The sequence below is a fragment of the Limanda limanda genome, chromosome 9 (genome assembly GCF_963576545.1).
Source record: "Limanda limanda chromosome 9, fLimLim1.1, whole genome shotgun sequence".
Classification (NCBI taxonomy): domain Eukaryota; kingdom Metazoa; phylum Chordata; class Actinopteri; order Pleuronectiformes; family Pleuronectidae; genus Limanda; species Limanda limanda.
In genome coordinates this window covers 4397682-4418179 of record NC_083644.1, presented here as the reverse complement: position 1 = coordinate 4418179, position 20498 = coordinate 4397682, and the positions used below count along the sequence as shown (strand labels likewise).

Below are 20498 nucleotides of genomic sequence, written 5' to 3'. Positions count from 1 at the left end.
AGGAGTGAGGAGAGAGGAGAGAGGAGAGAGGAGAAAGGAAAGAGGAGAGTGGACAGAGGAGAGGAGTGAGGAGAGAGGAGAGAGGAGAGAGGCGGGAGGAGAGGAGAAAGGAAAGAGGACAGAGGACAGAGGAGAGGGGAGAGAGGAGGGAGGAGGGGAGAGAGGAGAGAGGAGAGAGGAGAGAGGAGAGAGGAGGGAGGAGGGAGGAGGGAGGAGGGAGGAGGGAGGAGAGAGGAGAGATAGGAAGGAGGAGGAAGGAGGGAGGAGGGAGGAGAGAGGAGAGAGGAGAGAGAAGAGAGGAGAGAGGAGAGAGGAGAGAGGAGAGAGAAGGGAGGAGGGAGGAGGGAGGAGAGAGGAAAGAGGACAGAGGACAGAGGACAGAGGACAGGAGAGAGGAGAGAGGAGAGAGGAGAGAGGAGAGAGGAGAGAGGAGAGAGGAAAGAGAAGAGAGGAAGGAGGAGAGAGGAGAGAGGAGGGAGGATGGAGGAGAGAGGAAGGAGGAGGGAGGAGGGAGGAGAGAGGAGAGAGGAAAGAGAAGAGAGGAAGGAGGAGAGAGGAGAGAGGAGGGAGGATGGAGGAGAGAGGATGGAGGAGAGCTTCACCTTTCCTAAAGAACTCAGAGTCTGTGATCGGAGGCTCTGTTTGTTTGTCTCTTGTGAGTAATGACACCAGTCAATGAGCGGGGGGGTCAGTTTTGTTAGCGTCGGAGAATCTCCCTCTCGACTGAATCATTTCCAAAATCATTTCCTGTCTGTCCTCCGATGAGCTGATGAGCCGGCGACAGATGTGAATGAGAGAAACAGCAGGAACCTCGAGGGCCTTAAGGTGTTTTCTTCCTCTTCATTGTGTCGTGTTCTCGTTGTGGAGGAGAAATGCATTTTTGTGTCACATCTCCAATCAGACATTATCTCACCAAGACCTTTGTTCATTGATTTTTGTAGCACAATTGTGGTATATGAAGATTTTTAGCTATTAATCATCTGCTGTAAGTATTTTTCAAGGGTTCAAAATTCTCTGTTTACCGTGAATCTCTTACGATCACTCCTCTGTTTGTGTGAGTAAATAAACTAAAATACTTAAAGCAACCCTATGTAACTCCTACTGAGCAACAGCGCCCCCTGCAGCCACACCATGGTGATTCATTCCGTTGGCCTCAGTGTCCGTCCCACTCACTAAACCTTGGATATTACCCATGATCCTCTGCTTCCTGAACCAGAACAGCTGCTGCTTGTAACAAATCCACCAAACTCTTGTTTCTTCATATTTTTAAAAGTTTCCTCCTGAATATTGGAGACAAACTCTCTTTTTTTTAATAACTTCTGAGTCTTTTAAACTGACCTGCAGTTCAGCTCAGTTCCACATTATCTCACTTTGTTTATTGATTTTTGTAGCATAATTGTGGTATATGAAGATTGTAGGTATTTTTCAAGGGTTCGAAATCCACTGTTTCCTGTGAATCTCTTACGATCACTCCTCTGTTTGTATGGGTAAATGAAATAAAATACTTAAAGCAACACTTTCTAACTCCTACTGAGCAACAGCGCCCCCTGCAGCCACACCTTGGTGATTCATTCCGTTGGCCTCAGTGTCCGTCCCACTCACTAAACCTTGGATATTACCCATGATCCTCTGCTTCCTGAACCAGAGCAGCTGCTGCTTGTCACAAATCCACCAAACTCTTGTTTCTTCATATTTTTAAAAGTTTTCCTCCTGAATATTGGAGACAAACTCTTGTTTTTTAAATAACTTCTGAGTCTTTTTAAACTGATCTGCAGTTCAGCTCAATTCCATAGAACAGACGCTCAGGGAATGAAAGAGGAATCCAGATTCACTCCCACTCCTCCATCAAACTCATTACACTGCTGTTTTCAAGGTATAAAATATTGTGTTTCTTTTTAAAGCACAGTTAAGATTTTAAATTACACAACAGAGGAAGTCTGAGATCGAGCTCCAGGCTACGTGTCATCATGCAGGTGGCCAATAACCTCCTATTAAGTATTTTTTAATATACCAGAATGTATCTACAGTGAACAACAGCTGCTCAGCAAAGCGGAAATTGAATGCTCTGCTCATCAGTCAATATATTTTTTTGCCATACGGCGTATCATATGGCACTATCAAATCATTCCTGATATGAAATCTGTATTCAGAGGCTTGTATCTCATTTCCTCACATTTACAGCAGCGTTAAAAACTCCCCCGTGAGAGGAACAAGGGATCTGATGTGATATAAATATTACAGTCGAACAATTACGCTTCGAATTATCTTCATTCTTTTCCCTTTTTCGCTCGTTCATCGTGGATTTTTTATTCCTCCCTTCGCCAACCTCTCTCCTCCGGATCATGTTTTTGATTAAAGACAAAATATGGTGTCCCGCAACCATATTCTTTTACAAAGGGAAAAAAATGAGAGTGGGTCAGGTGCCCGCCCCCCCGCCTAGAAGAAAGCCGAGCGCTGGAAAGAGATCTCCTCGTGCAAATGAAGTGTAAAAAGGAAGCTTTGCTGGAGCTGCTTTGTGGCAAAGGTCAAAGGAATCGTCTTCAATCAGCGGCCAGATGATAAAAAGGGAAACGTTGTGTGGCCCAAAATATAAGAGTGCAGAAGAAGAATCCAAATAAAGGCTTTTCTGTTTCTTTCACATTTGCAATCACAGTTGATTTTGTCGAATTGACTTCATTTACACAGAGAAAAGTTGCACAAGGAACCGTCTGTTTGTTTTGAGCAAAGAAATTAATCAACCCCGGAGAATGTTGTGCTATGAAATCTGTGGAGAATTCAGAGATGAGCTTAACTTTCTATTTGTTGTTTCCCAGGTGACGGAGACCCGCACAGGTCCTCTCGGATGCAGTAACTATGACAACCTGGACTCCGTCAGCTCCGTGCTGGTTCAGAGTCCTGAAAACAAAGTCCAGCTGCAAGGTTCGTACGACCACCTCTGATTTTAATGTGATTCTCATATGTTTTCACACACATTGAATAAACATCCGCAAAGATGATTATCTAACTTTTTTGTTTGACAGGTCTGCAAATGATCCTCCCGGACTACCTGAGGGAAAGTTTCGTGCAGGCTGCTCTCAGCTACATCGCCTGCAACGGAGAAGGCGGATTCGTGTGCCGGGACAGCGACTGCTGGTGCGGCTGTGACCCCAAGTTCCCAGAATGCAACTGCCCCTACATGGACATCCAGGCCATGGAGGAGAGTCTGCAGAGGATCACAGAGACCTGGGGGATTCTCTACAAAGAGTTCGAGGAATCAGGTAGAAAAAAAATCCTTGAAAGAAATGTAGAGTGTTGCAGAGAAATCTTACTTGTAGAGTATAAATCATACATGTGAGAGGGAAGAGAGGAGGAATTCAACTGTTTTATCTCCACCATTAACTCTGAGGAGGAGGAGGTGGATCCTATATGCATGTTTCTCCCTATTCTATGATTTATAGGTGAAGTATAATAGGTGGTTGTCGGTCCTGGGTCCTGGCACGACATCTGGAAATAGCAAATTAAACATTTCACCAGCTTTCTGCTCGGGTAGTTTGCAATATGTCTGCGGCAGATTAATCAGCTATAAAAAAAAAGCATTTATTGGTGGTCCAGCTTTTCACATCACCAGGGAGACAGAGTTGGAATGGAAGCTTTTAGCATAATGTTGGGTTGTTATCGCCGCGCTCGGTCACCCTGCCCTGCTCGTTATTACTCAGGTGAAATCAAAATGGATGCATCCTTTCTTTTTTCTTTCTCTCGCTCTTCAGATTTGGCTGAAATGTCCCAAAGTGCAATTACTCTCAATGTTTTCATGGCTGGGTGTGAAATGAGGGCAAGCTCGTGCCCAGAATGCAGATATGTGCAAATCCATAAACGTCCACTGATTTCTGCTCTGCTGCTTTATCAGCAGAAGACGAGGACAGTAGGTGGTGAAAATACTGAAGCTAGAGCCCGGTTCGTGGTTCTGCGTCTAAGTTACGAACATTACGTACACACAGGGCCGAGGATTCATAGTTGTGCATTGTCGTGAGAGAGTTTCTATGCTGGTATTGCGTGTCTTGCCGTCTCTGTTTACTTCAGAAAAATGGAGATTGTTGCTCAGCCGATCGTTTTGGAGATTGAGTTGATAGATGTTGAAGAGCAATTACTTTTCTTAAAGAACTACAACGAAGAAAACAAAGATGTCGCCCGTGATCGCTCCTTCAACTCATTTAAAAAATGTCAGCGAGTTTGCCGGAGTTGCAACGCTAGCAAGCAAAACCAATCACAGCTGTTGCACGTCAACACAGAAGCATGAAATGTGATTGAAGTAAGATGAAGAACAGTGATTCCAGCCTCTTATTGTTATCCTTAAATCTAATGGTGACATAAAAGGAAATAATACTAAAATCAGAAAGTGTAGGTCATTTTTTTTAGCTCTTCTTCATGTGCAATGCAGGTAATAATGATGATGAATAACTTATTTGTAAAGTTATTTTCAAACGAGAAGTTATAAAGTGTTTAAACAGAGTGGACGAGTTAGAACCAGGAAACAATACATCAGAGACAACAAGCTAAATTAATCAAAATCAAAAACAGCAAATTATACGATACAAAATCTAAAAACAGTGACGACAAATAAAATAATACAACCCCATTTGATATTAATGGCAAAGGTAGCGGATGAAAGAAACACAATTATAGCCAAACACATTCTATGAAGATAAATGTAATATGAATGATGACTAGAGAGCAGAATATGAATTTTCATTAAAATGTAGTGATCACAAAGTCAATTTGAAATTTCTACAAAACAGAACGGTGACATGTGGGAGGAGGAAAGTAAAGATAAGTCTAATAAAGTGAATAAATGTGGTTTCATCTCTGAGGAGATAATAATGTTCAAGGGAGTTGATTCTTTATTTCAGTCTGAGATGTATTATTAGGAAACAGATGAGTCACAAGTAAATATACATTTATTGAATGTAATGCGAACAAGAAGAAATGCAGTTGAGTGGTTTCTGATGAGAAGGGAGGTGACCCGGCGTTGAAGTGGTGTAGGAGTGGAGGTGAGTCACTCAGATATTGACAGAGGGAACATTTGATTGGCTCAAGGCGACAGTGTCAGGTTGTGATTGGCTGAGAAGAGATAAAGATAGCATGTGACCAGGAGGCGCCAGGAGAACCTTCTTCCTGACTGACCGTCTCCCAGGCCTCAGCAGCAGTAGAGGAAGATGCACAAATAAGAATCACAATAATCTATAATAGTAAGAGTAGCATTTGCAGTAATAAAACCACCAGTGATGCGATGTTAATCATTTCAAACTTGACGATGATGAGTCAGTAAATGTTAACGATACCGTGGTAAAGCTCAATCCAACAGCGCCGGCGTTTTTTTGCAAGATTTAAAACCACAGTTCCCATAAAACATTTGGCTTCCTGCTGCAGAACAGACCCCCCTCCTCATCTTTTACCCTCCTAAGTGACATCCTAGTAGCCTTTGATTTCCTTTTTGCTTTGCCGAAGATGATTCAAATTGCTAGAAGTGATCTTTCTCACAGCGGCACCTGCCAGACGCCGTGTCCCAGAGCAGCTTCTACAAAGTCCACGTTTCCAGCCCAAATAAAACCGGCTGCCAAGGTCGCTTTCAATTTCAAAGGTTCCTCTGAGCGACAGAGAGAAGCAGCGTCTGCTCTGCTGCTTCCTCTGGTGTCTAGAACACAATCCAATGTGCACCTATCAATGGTTTAATAGAGCTTTGAAATGAGCCTTGTCGAGGTTTCTGGTTTCACGTTGTCATCATCGATTAGTAAATATATGACAAGACCAGGACGCATGAAAAACGCTGCTGAAGGACGCAAACATGTAGGGCAGGAAAATCAAAGTTAGGCCACTTAGACACATTTATTATTAACATGGTAAACCTCAGTCATTATACGACTTGTGTTTTCACTGCTGGTATTTAAACCCACACAATAAGAGTAAAGCCTAATTATATACATATCAACGTTGATGTAAGAACTTCAAAACAACAACTGTGCATTTACTTCAATTCACAAATAGTATTTCTAGATATTGAAAGACAATGTTAGATTCTTGTTTGGTCAAAATGTATAAGAAGTAAATTATTCATAACTTTAAGATGCATCAGTGTGAGCAGGTTGGATGGATAAAGGTTCCATATATTGTATACAGTGAGATTTACATATCTTATATTAGTATTTACATATCTCCATCGATGATAAAGCAGGTCTGGTTTGTAAATATCTATATTTTGTTTCAACCAATCGTCGGATTACCGTTATCTTTGCCGTTTTTCATTCTCCCAGTTTGATCAATCCTGTTGTTCTGTGAGTTGCACTCGGACTGAGACCCAGACGATCTCACGGCTGCGTGGACTGAAAACTCGCTTACTCACAGTTAAGGGATGAAATCTACCGCCCGGAGTGAGGGCTCAGAGAAAAGAGGAAGGATAAGCTGCCGCTTCCCGGGCAAAGCATATTTCCAGCATAATTTCCCCACATACTCCACAGTCATGCCACGGCCTCTCGTCTGCAGTCCCAAAACAATCCCATTCAAAACGCCACATGGTCTGCTGGTGACGGATCGCTGGGCTGCTCCTTCTCCTTCTGCACATTTGACTCAGCTGCCAATCCACCCCCCCATCCTTGTCCCTCATGTTCCTCCTGCAACCAGGCAGGCTCCCCTCGATGCACATGGGCACTGTACCGGTCTGTCCACAGGGTCCATGTGGACAATCACCTCATTACAGACAGATGTTCCAGGGGTTTGCAACCGAGTCAGACCAAAGCCTCCAGTGCATTCGTCTAAATTGGTTTGTTTTGGTCATTTCAGTGCTTGTTATCGCTTTTAGAGTTTTACCAAGCTACAGTAGGAGGCTCCGATTCGCCTCCTGTGGTTGGTCTGGCCATTCGTCCATCAGAGGACAGTCGGCCAATCAGAGCAGACGTTCAAACCCTCTCTCCCGTTATTGCTAGAGCGCCACAGAGATGTTCTTTAACCACAACTCTAATAAGAGAGCCCATTTACCCATCCACATGAATACCAGTGTCATAAAACCATATTTTTCACATTTGGCTTAAACTTGTGTCTTCCGTCTTTTTGCCGCCACAGATGAATTCAAGGGGTTCTACGCACGTCTGCCCCAGAGCTACTTCCTCAACGTGTCGACCATCCAGCATCTGTGGTCCCTGGACGGTTCGTTCCAGTGGCGCTACGAGCAGCTGGAGAACAGCATGCGGGTCCTTTCCAGACGAGCGCAGCGGGTGATCTTCAAGCTCTTCAGTCTCAGTAAAAGATGTCACAAGCAGCCGCAAGTTCGACTGGCGAGGGACCGGTAAGCGCCAGCCCACCCGAAACATGCATTTCCATTCCATTCTCCACACGTTCCTGGTCAAGGGAAACTTTCCTGAGTAAATAAGACATCTCATTTTCTTTGAGTGAATTCCCACACATCATGTTGATGTTAACCCACACAGGAGAAGCAAAGTTCTGGCATTTCTTCGCCCCGAGGCTACGTTGAGTCACGGGAGTTCTCTCTCTCACTAATCCAGGAGACGTAGGTGGAGGTAAACAAGCTGATGGCTTCTTTGCAAAGTGAACACGGGAGAAATGCCACCGCAACAATACCAGTGTGTGCAAAAGGATTTCATATTTTAATCTCTATTGTTCAGCTCTCACCAACAAATACGTTCATCCGGCTCAGAGCTGGAAAGCAGTCATCAACGTCAGTAAAACAAGTGAGACGTCTGTTCTTTAATACACTCTTTGTCTTTGGCTGCAATAAAAGTAAACTTCAGAGAAATCCCCATTAAATATTTACAGAAAATCATGAAAACTTAATTTCATTTAAAAGGGCTTCATCTCCATGATATCCTTTCAAATTTGGTTTGATGGCTTCAAAGGAAGAAATTCCCCTTTTAATGGTGGTTTTGGGTTATTATTCATATTACATCAGAATGGTTCACGAGGGGCCGACATTCCTATCTTTCCCTTTTGGAGTATTTTTCTATCAATAAACTCTGTAAAGATAAAACGTGCAAGTCAATTAACCTTGAGAAATTAAAGAAGTGCTGACATTTTATTATTTATTTCAAAACTAACGACATCTGCAGGTTCTTTTGAATAAAACTTTGCTTCACACTTAAAACAAATTGATCCAACAGATTTCAACATTTTGAAACACAAACAAAACACTACAGGTTATTTAAATCATTTTTTTTTTTCCGTGCTCTCGCGGTTATCAACATATTTTAACGCACGTAACGAAACGTAATGTATGATGTGTATGTTCTAATTATTACAGCTTTTATTTGATCAGATCTAACAAACAACAGTCAGGTGCATCCATTTCCAGGTGGTTAATGATAGAGACTTTACTTTTTGTACATTAAAAAAGGGTCACAGTCCCTTAACTGTTTCATGTTTATCTGACATTTTGTTATTCATTTCAAAACTACAAACATCTGCAGGTTCTTTTGAATAAAACTTTGCTTCACACTTAAAACAAATTGATCCAACAGATTTCAACATTTTGAAACACAAACAAAGTACATCATTTGAACCATATCTTTTTAGTTTTTTTTCGTGCTCCCGCTGTTATCGACACATATATTACTGTACATAACAAAATGTAATGTATAATTTGTATGTTCTAATTATTACGGCTTTTATTTGATTAGATCTAACAAACAACAGTCAGGTGCATCCATTTCCAGGTGGTTAATGATAGAGACTTTACTTTTTGTACATTAAAAAAGGTTCACAGTCCCTTAACTGTTTCATGTTTATCTGACATTTTGTTATTCATTTCAAAACTACAAACATCTGCAGGTTCTTTTGAATAAAACTTTGCTTCACACTTAAAACAAATTGATCCAACAGATTTCAACATTTTGAAACACAAACAAAATACGTTATTTGAACCATATCTTTTTAGTTTTTTTTTCGTGCTCCCGCTGTTATTGAAACATATTTTCCCGGCACGAAACGCAATGTACAATGTGTATGTTTTAATTATTACAGCTTTTATTTGATTAGATATAACAAACAACAGTCAGGTGCATCCATTTTCAGGTGGTTAATGGCAGAGACTTTACTTATTGTACATTAAAAAAGGGTCACAGTCCCTTAACTGTTTCATGTTTATCTGACATTTTGTTATTCATTTCAAAACTACAAACATCTCCAGGTTCTTTTGAATAAAAGTTTGCTTCACACTTAAAACAAATTGATCCAACAGATTTCAACATTTTGAAACTTGAACAAAATACGTTATTTGAACCATATCTTTTTTAGTTTTCTTTCGTGCTCCTGCTGTTATCGACACATATTTCACTGCACATAACAAAACACAATGTACAATGTGTATGTTCTAATTATTACAGCTTTTATTTGATCAGATCTAACAAACAACAATCTCCAGTCAGGTGCATCCATTTCCAAGGGGACAATAATAAACACTATACTTTATTCTACATTAAAAAAGGGTCACAGTCCCTTAACTGTTTTGACCGATGTGGGTTTAACTTGCTCTTGAATCAACAAATCACCAGAAAAACAAAAAAACAGAAGAAGCAGTCTGCCTCCATCTGTCACAGAGTACGACGGCTGAAGGTGATGAATCCAACCGTCACTGTCAGTCACGGCGCGTTGAGTTTGACGGAGGCGCCGCGGTAACGGCAGCGAGACGCCACGGAGCACAAACACATAAATCAAGCGGCAGACGAATCTATACAGTGGAGTCCCTTCAATGTCCAGTCCCTCTCTCTCCCTTTCTCTCCCTCGGCTCACCTCTCCCTTCAACTCCTCTCTTCAAAGAAACACACATTAATCACTGATGTGTGCGGCTGATCCTCCCGCCCCCCCGTCACCCCCCCGTGCGTGGCGAAGGAATGGGGATCGTCATCATCCTCAGCCGTGGAGTGTTTATCTATTTCCATTACCGCAGCATTAACTGTGAAGCTTTCATTCTTTTCTGTCTTCAGAGAAAATCTCAGAGTGAAAATGGCAGATTTGTCTGAGGGAGACTCTCTCTTTAGCATCCTTGAGATAGATGAGAGATATGTGATTGATTTTGCTGGCTCCTTCTCGTCTGTGCTGACAATTATGAGAGGATAAGACAGTGGGGGGGGCAGGCTGCTTGGTTTTTATTAGCTTGTAATGATAAAACACACACAGCACACTTGGCAAAATCCTCTACATTGTCATTCAAGAGGAGTTTTCACCTCCGCTGCTTTAATTAGATTTTTAAAAAATACCTTTCTCTTATTCATACGCTTCTTCCCCAAAAGAAGGAGTCAGGTTTATTTTTAAAACGCACAGAAAGATCGTGATAAATGTGAAATTAAGATGTAACCCTGAACATGTTGAAAAGATTTTTAATGAACTTGTCGACGCATTCAGACCAATCTCATCTTTACAGCCTCACACTGGTTCAGTCACATTAGGAGAAGATGGCCAGAGGGGGAGATAGTGGTCTTTTCATTCCTTTACACTCGTCATATTTTTTAACTTTACTACTTGGCTGGTTTTTAATACCATATAACTATAGCATCTTTTCATATGTAGAGTACCTCTGAGAGAACGTAGGGGTTAAAGGACCATTGTATAGAATGTAGTGCCATCTAGAGGTGAGGTGACGTATTGCAATATCTCTCCTCTTCCCAATGTGTAAGGGAAGTAAACATGATGAAACCTTCTCGTCTTTCATTGGCCGCTGTAGAAACATGACAGTGCAAGATGGCACAAGAGACTCATAACATTAGTATGTAGTGATTATATACCAATGTAATCATACTTATGACTATTTTATTATATGTTTGCAGATAGAGGAACTTAATCCTACACACTGGTCCTTTCATAAGAGAAATTCTTGAAATACGCATCAGTTATTCTTTAAGTACACCCTGCAGTGTAATTAGGAGTGAAGGTGCAAAGCACTGCATGATGATTTGATGTTATATTCCATATGCATCATCAGCCACACAGAAAATACATGAGATGAAATGGAGTAAAGATTTTCAAGACCAACATTGATAAAAGAGGAGGTGCATTACTGTATTTATACTTCTCCCAGTTTGGAGTCAAAGAAGTTGACCTGAAAACATCTGTGACCTCAGCCGTGGGATGAAGTGGAGCCAGGACTGATCTCTGATCTGTGCTTCACCTCATTAATGCACATGCAGCTAATCTCTTCAGCTAGGTTTGAAAACCATGTAGAAGGAGCCAAGGATAGTATAGTGGCAGATTTGTGCCGATGGATTGAAAGTGTAATGTCAGGGTGTTATTTTCCTTTTACTTCAGTCAAAACGTTAAGAGTAAAACTCGGCTCTGGTCTTGTGTCAGGGAATCCAACTGTGGGTTTAAATCTTTAAATTCCACAAATCTTCAGCACGTCAAACTTCCCAGAGTTCGACTCTATTTTCCTCCCAAACTGTGTTTCCTGCCCCTTCAACGCCGGGAGTGAGACGGCCCGGTGATTTACTGCGCCGGGTGGGAACCAGGCTTGCGGGGGGGCAGAGAGCCTGTACACAATCACACCGGGGAACTAAGAGCACAACTGCAGGCTTGTCCCGGCGCCCGCTTTGCCCCGCTGACGCTGTCGGGGGGGAATTGCTGTGCCCACAGGTAGCTGGGGGGTGATGGAGAGGAAATGCCATTTTCGGTTCAGTTCCCTTCGCTGCTTTTTTTCCATTAGAAGGTTATTTGATATTCAAATGGGTGATTTTCTGAACTCGGGAGTCAATTCCACACAATGAGATGGGGACATGGAGGAAGTATGCCCCCCCCGACGGTAATCTGCAACATTTCCAGATTAGCATAAAGTTTACCACAATACACCGGCATCAAAGTAAAAAGCTTCTTCTGTGTTTTCCTGAAAGGGAAGCCAGCGGTATGCGCTGTGCATTTCTTCTCCTCAGCAAAGAGCAAAGAGGATCAGAGGCATAAAGGGATCAGAGTCGAGAAAGTGCCACAGACGGGAATCAAACTCCGGCTCACAAGGGGGAATTATACAGTGTGCATGTCTGAGAGCCAGTTGCCCTGCAGCTGCAGCGCACTTCTAATATTAATGTCGCAGTCTGATCAAAGAACAACTTTCTCTCTACATCCCGTCTCCAGCTTCCTCTTCCTTGTCAAACACCGATGTTTGTGCCCATATCCTCTGAATGTACATCCTCCTCTCATCAGGAGACTTGAAGGCAACGCAGGAAATGCTCCGAAAGAATCTCAGGCAGAACTCTATTGATAATGCAAACAAATGATCCTGATGAAAGAAAAGTCCTAATGGATTGTTATGCAAACGTCTAGAGATTGTTTTCCTGCTGTGAATATCCAACTGAAACTTAAAGGAACAGACAGAAACTTTCTCTAGTTATGGGAGTTATATTCTCTTTAAAAAAAACTTGTGATGTATGAAAATCATAAATTCCAGAAGGGCAATAATTTTGAGGAGCTACATTTTTTGTTTATTCCATCAACAAACGCATATTCAATTATTTAAAGTTACTTTTGAGCTTGAATGTTGAATCCCTCAGAATTGATGACGTTAGCACAGAACCAGTTATAAACTTCATCAGTGGAAAGAGTTTGCTTGGTTATCATGGACATTGTTCAATTGTCTCCTCAAAACATTTGGTTTTATGTTGTACACGGTAATTTACTATGTAGTATAGATATAGTATAGTATAGTATAGTATATAGTATGCACTGATATGGACAGATTGAAATGATGGCTGTGTTTATAAATCTAGGACACCAGGATTCTTTCTGTGTAAATGATCTAAACCACCATTACCACAATCCTCTCAGACCTCATATATAATACTTTTACATTTTTTTATGATAAAGCTGTCTTCAGGTGCCCTGGACCAAATAAAGTCTCTACTTATCAAACGAGTTAAACCCATAAGTCCTGTCCAATAACCCACTCTCCCTCTCTCTGCTTGTCTCTCTCTCTCCATCTCCTGTTTATCTCTCCTCCCCCGGTTCAGACCTCGGTCCTACTGGCTCAGTCATTTCCAGTCCCTGCTGTACTGCTCGGAGAGTAACCAGCTCGGTGCCTTCTCCGAGGAGCTCCACAGCTGCAGCTGCAGATACGAGCACAGCCCGTGTCAGCTGCCTCCGCCCTGCACCGTCGGGGAAGGCTCGGCGTGTGCGGCGTGTGCACCGGACAACCACACCCGCTGCGGGAGCTGCAACCCGGGCTTCGGCCTGGTGCAGGGGCTCTGCAGGCCCATGGTGGCCGACTCCACGGAGAACTACCTGGGGTTCGAGACCGACCTCCAGGACCTGGAGCTGGGCTACCTCCTGCAGAGAGCCGACCGCAGGCTGGAGGTATTTCTCTTTTAGCCGTTGTTTAATCTTGTCACATCCTTCACAGCTGTGGCCGGGGGTGCGTACGTGAACTCATGGGAGACACTCGGCTTTACAAAGTGTTTACCTTCTGGCTACTGGGCAACTTTATAGTTTCCCCTAGTTTGTTTCCCTTTGGATTTATTGTACAATGTTCTGTACATCTACAAGCTTGGAATAGGAGCAAATTCCATCGGGTTACTAAAACATTGTTCAGTAGTTCTTAGCGTAATATTTCTTATTGACAGACAATCGGCACTGGAAACATAACCTCCTTGGCAGAGGTAACGATCTGGAAAGAAACAAGACATAATTAATAAATAACAGAGTAGCCACATTGGCCAAGGGGTTTATCAAGAAGACGGTATATCTTTTTTTCAAGTGTTATTGTTGTTTTCTTACTACACTCATACTGTTCCATGTCTGCTTGCTGCAGGTCCACGCCATCTTCATCAGCAACGACATGCGACTCAACAGCTGGTTCGACCCCTCGTGGAGGAAGAGGATGTTGCTGACCCTGAAGAGCAACAAGTATAAGTCCAACATGGTCCACATGCTGCTGGGAGTGTCCCTCCAGATCTGCCTTACTAAGAACAGCACCCTGGAGCCGGTCCTGACTCTCTACATCAACCCCTTCGGAGGGAGCCACTCAGAGAGCTGGTACATCCCCGTCAACGAGAACAACTTCCCGGACTGGCAGGCCAAGAAGCTGGACCTGCCCTTCGAGTGCTACAACTGGACTCTGACGCTGGGCAACAAGTGGAAGACGTTCTTTGAAACCATTCACATCTACCTTCGGAGCAGGATAAAGACTCACGAGGGGGTGAACGACAGCGTCTACTACGAGCCTCTGGAGATCACGGATCCCGCTCGGAACCTGGGCTACATGAAGATCAACAGCATCCAGGTGTTTGGCTACAGCATGCACTTTGACCCGGAGGCCATCCGCGACCTGATCCTCCAGCTGGACTACCCGTACACCCAGGGCTCCCAGGACACGGCCATGCTCCAGCTCCTGGAGATCCGGGACCGGGTGAACCGGCTGTCGCCTCCCGGTCAACCGAGGCTGGACCTGTTCGCCTGTCTGCTCCGGCACCGGCTCAAACTGACTCCCAGCGAGGTGGTGCGCATCCACGCCTCCTTACAGGCCTTCAGCTCACGTCTGCCCAATTCTATGGATTACGAGACCACCAAGCTGTGCAGTTAACAGCTGCTGGAAGCGATATCTGGACTGTCACTGGCTCCATGACAACTGCGGGACGTGATCGTGGCTTAAAGTCGTTCTCCGTCTCTGTGGATTACCGAACTGTTTGGTAAACCGGGAGGGGACCGGCTGTGGACAGCTGACGAATGTACTTATCTGGTTGTTTTGGTTTATTGTTTTGTGGGCAACTAACTTCAGTGCTATATTATATTAAAATGAGGTGGATCGGCCAGGACGATGCACAACTGGAACCAGTTCAACAGTAGAGTTTCAGATACACCCGCATAACGTTGAACCATCCTGTTTCGATATGATTCTGCTCATTGATACTGTAAGTACCGAATGCCAAACAGAAATCAACGGACATTTTATGGTTAAAAAAAAAAGAAGATAATATATGGTACAGTATGTTTGTTTGTAATTTTTATATGTTTCTTTGCTTCGGTGACAGTGCACTTTCCATGAAGACCAGAATAGAGTGGTGTCAGTAAAAATTTTGTAGATAAATTGATATTAAAACATCATGTTATAACAGATCCCAGCTGTGGCAGCGTTTTTTCATGGTACTTGATTAGATTTCCTCTCGTTTTGAAAAGAAATTGGAGTCGGGGAAATGGGAATGGTTCCAAGTAAATTTTAAATAGATAATGATGATGTTATTCCGACCATGTGTTGCAGCATTTTATCATCACTTCACAAAACAGACAGGGATTTTTCTCACAAGGACAAAAAGCCCAACATTTAAAAAAGTTAATCCCAAACAGGTCAAAGTAAAAGTGCCTCACAAAGGGTTTTCAGATATCAGTCTTTAAACTGACTGGTCCTGGTCGGGTCTCTTTGTGTGAGACAGACAGATTTAGAACATTTTAGTAAATTAAATAAAACTAATGCAGATCAATTCATGGTCCGTCTCTTCAAGAACAACCAACAGCCCATTTTTAATGCTAGACACCGACTCCACTGCACTTAGGCAAGCTGATGTAAAACTGAAACCGTGTTTGAAAGGCGATATCACTCACAGGTTTAATCACTTACACACTAACTCACAAAGGCTGTAAATCCATCAAAGTAATTTGCTGCCAAATATGATTCAGTGGTGCGCAAAACAAAATGTCATTTACGGATGAGTGAAGGCCAGAGGTCTAAAATCGAGCATGAACCGAGTCCAAGTGTCAGCGTTTGTTGAGCCGTGGTTTCAGGTCTGGGGAGACGGGACTATTTATATTTATTTTTACTGTAGGAGTTGATGGAAATAAGCCGAAGCAGGAGTCTGACTCTCTCTCTCTCTCTCTCTCTCTCTCTCTCTCTCTCTCTCTCTCTCTCTCTCTCTCTCTCTCTCTCTCTCTCTCTCTCTCTCTCTGCAGTGCATTGTTAGAAACATATCTTCACTCCCCACTCTTCCCAAGCATCTGTTTGCATTAACTCTGGCAGCCGGCTACACCAGCTGTGTATCTGCTTGTGCCGTGCTCGCACTTTACATAAAGTACGTAAGCTCGACCTGACGCCTTTGTCAACACTTCCACCACTCTCGCTTATCGCTTACACACACACAGATACGCTACTATATCGAGCTGAGAGGTCTCGGGCACACGGCAGTACCATGGCTGAACGGATCCAGGACGGTGGAGCTGAGGTACCGCTTCCACCGCACGGCTAGTTTAGACAAGGTAATGGCACAAACACCAATTAGGCTCATGCAGTACACCGCACTTTGTGCACAAGTGAAGTGAGTAGCAGAATAACAACCAATTGTTGAAGTGTTCTTTCTACACAATGTGTGTGTGTGTGTGTCGACTGAGGTAGAAGAAGATGAAGGAAGGAAACCAGAGCGTGTAGGATCAGAGGACAGTGTTGTGCAGACTTTGTTGTTTCCTTAACCAGATCGACCATAACACCATTTTGATTCTCAAGCTAAAGCAGAGGATCAACTCTCGCCTTATTTCATGTGTTCCAATATTTCGGGGATTACCGATGCAGAGGTGCGGCTTGATCACAGTTTGATTTCATATTGAGCTGGAAATCCTGAACACAATCCTGCTCAGATGCATCATTATCCTTTCTTGCCATTTGAAATAGAACAGCACTGCGGTGTTTTGTTTTTGATGAGACACAACCTGAAGATGTGGTTGCATCTCAAAGCTAAAAGCATCACACCAAAGCACCCTGTTAGTTAATTAGTTAATTAGTGTGCAAGCTAACGAGCTGAATGACAGTTTAAAAGTTGTGTAATGTGAAAGGGTTTCATTGTGGCTTCTGGGCTCCGGCTGCAGAACCCTGAAGCCACGCCCACATGATACTGCTGCACAAAGAGCTGGTCACCTGATCAGTCAAAGTTCGGTGTAGCTAAATAATTGCTAGACGATAAGTTGTCATCGTTGTCGTGAATACGCTGTTGTCATGATCAACAACTTCCTTAGTGTAGTGGATATATTGATCTAACATTGGGTTTATCCGTCCTCTCTGAAAGTAAACAAGTCAGACCAGCTTCAGGAGCTGATTCATGTCGGCAGTGAACTTTGGAAATGTCACTAGTCCACGATTTGTTATTAAGGTTAAACTTTTAAGTGGAACGGTAAACATTTTTGTGTTTAAAAACTGTCTTGTCTCTTAAGCTGCTAGTTCAAGACTCAGGCTTCTGTTTAATCTTTTACAATAAGACAGAGTTTTAATTCAGCGACGACTCAAACACTGATTTGCTTCTGAGAGTTTCTGCCTGAATTATTAACCTGAGGTAGAAGCTTCCTCCTCTAACACCGGTAGGGACACCACAGACCAAAGGGAGGTCACGCTCCTGAAGGTTAACTCTCATCACCTCCCTGTGTCTGCTCTCCCTTCAACTCCGGCTCCTGTCGAGAGCCACGTGGAGCGAGCGCTGTGTTTGATGAGATGAGCCACTGGTGGAATTTATTACCACATGTCAGCGTGTCTTCTCCCGGATCCGTTCCATGTCAGTTCCGTGGTGGGAGTGAGGTGGGGGGGCGGCTCTGACAGGATGAGAGGCAGCACCTCAGGTTCTGTTTACGAGTCTGCACGGTGACTTTGTTCCCACTTTGAGGTCGTTAAATTCAGGGAAATAGTCCCGAAAAACAATGAGGAGGCGAAACTCCCCAAAGGCTTTTCAAACCCTGAGCGTGGGAGGGAATGAGATCACAGAACAGGAAACTGCAGGGGTAAGAGAAAGTCATACAATTTACTCATTTTTCACTCCCCCGAAAAATCAATTAAGTCTCTGCAAGCTGAGTAATTATGGGTATTGATGATGTTTTTCAAAGAAAAAATGGAAAAAGAACTGAAACATAATTCTGCCGCCCCCCACCCCCCCAACCGTGCCTGCTCCTACTTCAAAAACACAACAGATCCCGAAGGTGGTGGAGCAATGATTATGATATGTAAAGGCACCGAGGCTCAATGAGCAATTACCAGACCAGTTCAAAAAACTTTGTCCTGCAGACGCAGTCACGATTCATTAGCTTGAGCTGGTGAATGAGTGTTTTTTTTGATTGAATATTTATTTAAGCCTCGGAAGACACATTGAGGGATAAGACCCTCATTTTCAATGGTGCCGAGGGTACAATAAAAAAGTTGATACATTAAAAGTTAATACATTGAATAAATAGGAATGAAATAAATATGCATATATATATACACAGTAATACAAGGTATAAAACAATTCGTCAATAAAATACTATGGCAAAGTCAACTAGCAGTTACAGTCATTGCAGGAGAAGTCAGCTGTACATGAGACCAGACTCGAAAACTCTGTCAATGAAACACATGAGCGCAACTTTAAAGATTTTTGGACCTCATTCCAGATATAGGGGGCTTTATAATAGAAAGCTGTCTTCCCCAAGTTGGTCTTAACACGAGGTACATACATTGAAAGCCAGCTCTGGGAGCGAGTATTGTGGGTATTAGAATTCCAGCTGCGGTGGGAGAGTGGGGGGCTGTGAGGTGAGCTGTGATGAGAGGAGCTCTGATGTTTACCAGTCTGCCAATCAAAGGCAGCAGACGCAAGAAAAGCACATTTCATTTGCTGCAAATCGTGATGAGATTCTGTGTTTTTTTTGATTTACTGGCAATTATTTCTCTTACTTTGGTTTTTTATCTCTGCTTCGACTGAACCTGAAGATTTTGTTTTCACCCAAAATACAAAATATTCACGCTGTTGTCGACCTTGGATGAAATAAATCTACAGACAATACTTATTCAAAGCAGCAAACAGGCGAGTTTCACCTGTAGAATATCTCATACAGCTGGCTCAACTTAACATGGAGGAAAAGTGAATAAAATAAGCTAGTGTTTGTTATACTTAAGCATAACAGATGTTCAAAGCATCTCTGCCAGTGCCGTCTCTCTTCAGGGGCCTCATTTATAAAAGAGTGCGTAGGATTCATACTAAAAGTGTACGTACGTACAAAATCCGGAAATGGCGTACGCAAAAGATAATTCCGATTTATAAAACCGTGCGTTGACACCTGAACGCAATGTTCGCTTTAAAAATCACAGTCCACTTGGAAACGTTCGTACGTGGATCTGCCTCCAGATCCGCCCTCCACACGCCCACTTTCAACCATAAATGGTCAACGCAAAGCACGGCGTGAATATTAAATAATGCTGCTGACCAATGGGTTTCCACCGTGAGTCCTGACGGAGTCACCGCATCAAGCGATGTGAAGAGGAAGTGAAACTTTCTGACACAGACATGGAGGTGTCTGTTAGTGAGGTGGAGGTGAAGAGCGACTTTATGGGACAGCAGTGATGTCACTAATAAAGAAAATACACTGACACTCTGCCGCTGCTGCTGTGGATAACACACTGTGTGAGATCAGACATCACTGAACCCTCACTTCCTCCTCGTCCTTCCAGTCACGTGCACACATCGAGCAGAACCCCGCACCGGTGTCACAGCAGTATTTATTTATTTAAAGCATCGGACCGATTCCCTCACATCAGTGGATCCTCACCTCCTCTGGGATATTATTTGGAAAGTTTCCTCATTTCTTATAAGTAATCTCCAGTGCGCTCTGTGTCCCGTTCACTGCAGCGATCTGATGATACACGCACAGTGTTAGAAGATATTATTAAAACCTATTAATGAATCGGCTCCGTAACTCGGCCGTTAAATCGAATCTGAACCTAATTTGCTTTAAGTTGTTTTATATTTTTTTAATTAAAAGGCTCGTGTGGAGCAGATACGTCGCCCGAGAAAAACTGTTGTTTTTAATGTAAATTATGAATTGGATCAATAATCTGCTGCAGTTCACCACCTCACGTCTGTGTCGCCGTTTTCCCGTCTCCCCAAAACGCTCGTAAGGGTGGGTCTAAGTTTGCGTAAAAATACGCACATTTCCCCGTCAAGTTTGTTTTTATAAATCCCAACGTTGGCGCGAGAAGTGGCGTACGCACGTTTCAGGCCCGTTTTGTGCGTACGCAACGGTTATAAATGAGGCCCCAGGTCTGTTAGGTGGATATTCCTTCAGGCCAGGATGTAGGTTAGCCTCAAAAAGCTTTCAGTGATTTATGAATGAGGTAATATTTAAAAAATAAATAAAAAGATGTGAGAGCCAGACTGATCTGACCCTGGTTAGAGACGGTGTTCTGGCTTCTTTTATTTTTAACCTCTACCACAGAGGTCATGTTTTCACTCTTGTCTGTTCGTTTTTCAGCAGAACTCCTCAAAAAGCTACTGAAAGGATTTTCATGAAACTTGGTAAAAGGATGAGAAATGAGCCAAGAAAGAACCTATTCAAGTTTGGCACAGATCCCGACAATGGGCCGAGTGGGACATAGGGCGTTTTGGCATTTTCACCATAGGAATAATTCATGGATCTTGCTAAGAAAAATAAGTATTTCAGCAAAACTCTATGAATGTGTGAAATTTGTTGTTTCTCGATTGAATTCAAAGCAACACAAAGCAGGATTTGCTCTTTTGCTGCGGTCTGAACACACAATGCTACACACA

The 20498-nt window shown here is 43.0% G+C and overlaps 1 protein-coding gene across 1 annotated transcript in view; it reads left to right on the top strand.

Annotated features, from left to right (window-relative positions):
- brinp3a.2 (bone morphogenetic protein/retinoic acid inducible neural-specific 3a, tandem duplicate 2) overlaps positions 1-14539 on the top strand; it is a 32289-nt gene extending 17750 nt beyond the window's left edge. The window contains exons 4-8 of the mRNA XM_061078533.1: positions 2814-2919; positions 3021-3257; positions 7093-7315; positions 12972-13314; positions 13769-14539. Coding sequence (XP_060934516.1) covers positions 2814-2919; positions 3021-3257; positions 7093-7315; positions 12972-13314; positions 13769-14539 — 1680 coding nt within the window. The remainder of the gene's footprint in view (positions 1-2813; positions 2920-3020; positions 3258-7092; positions 7316-12971; positions 13315-13768) is intronic.
- The last annotated feature ends 5959 nt before the right edge of the window (positions 14540-20498 follow it).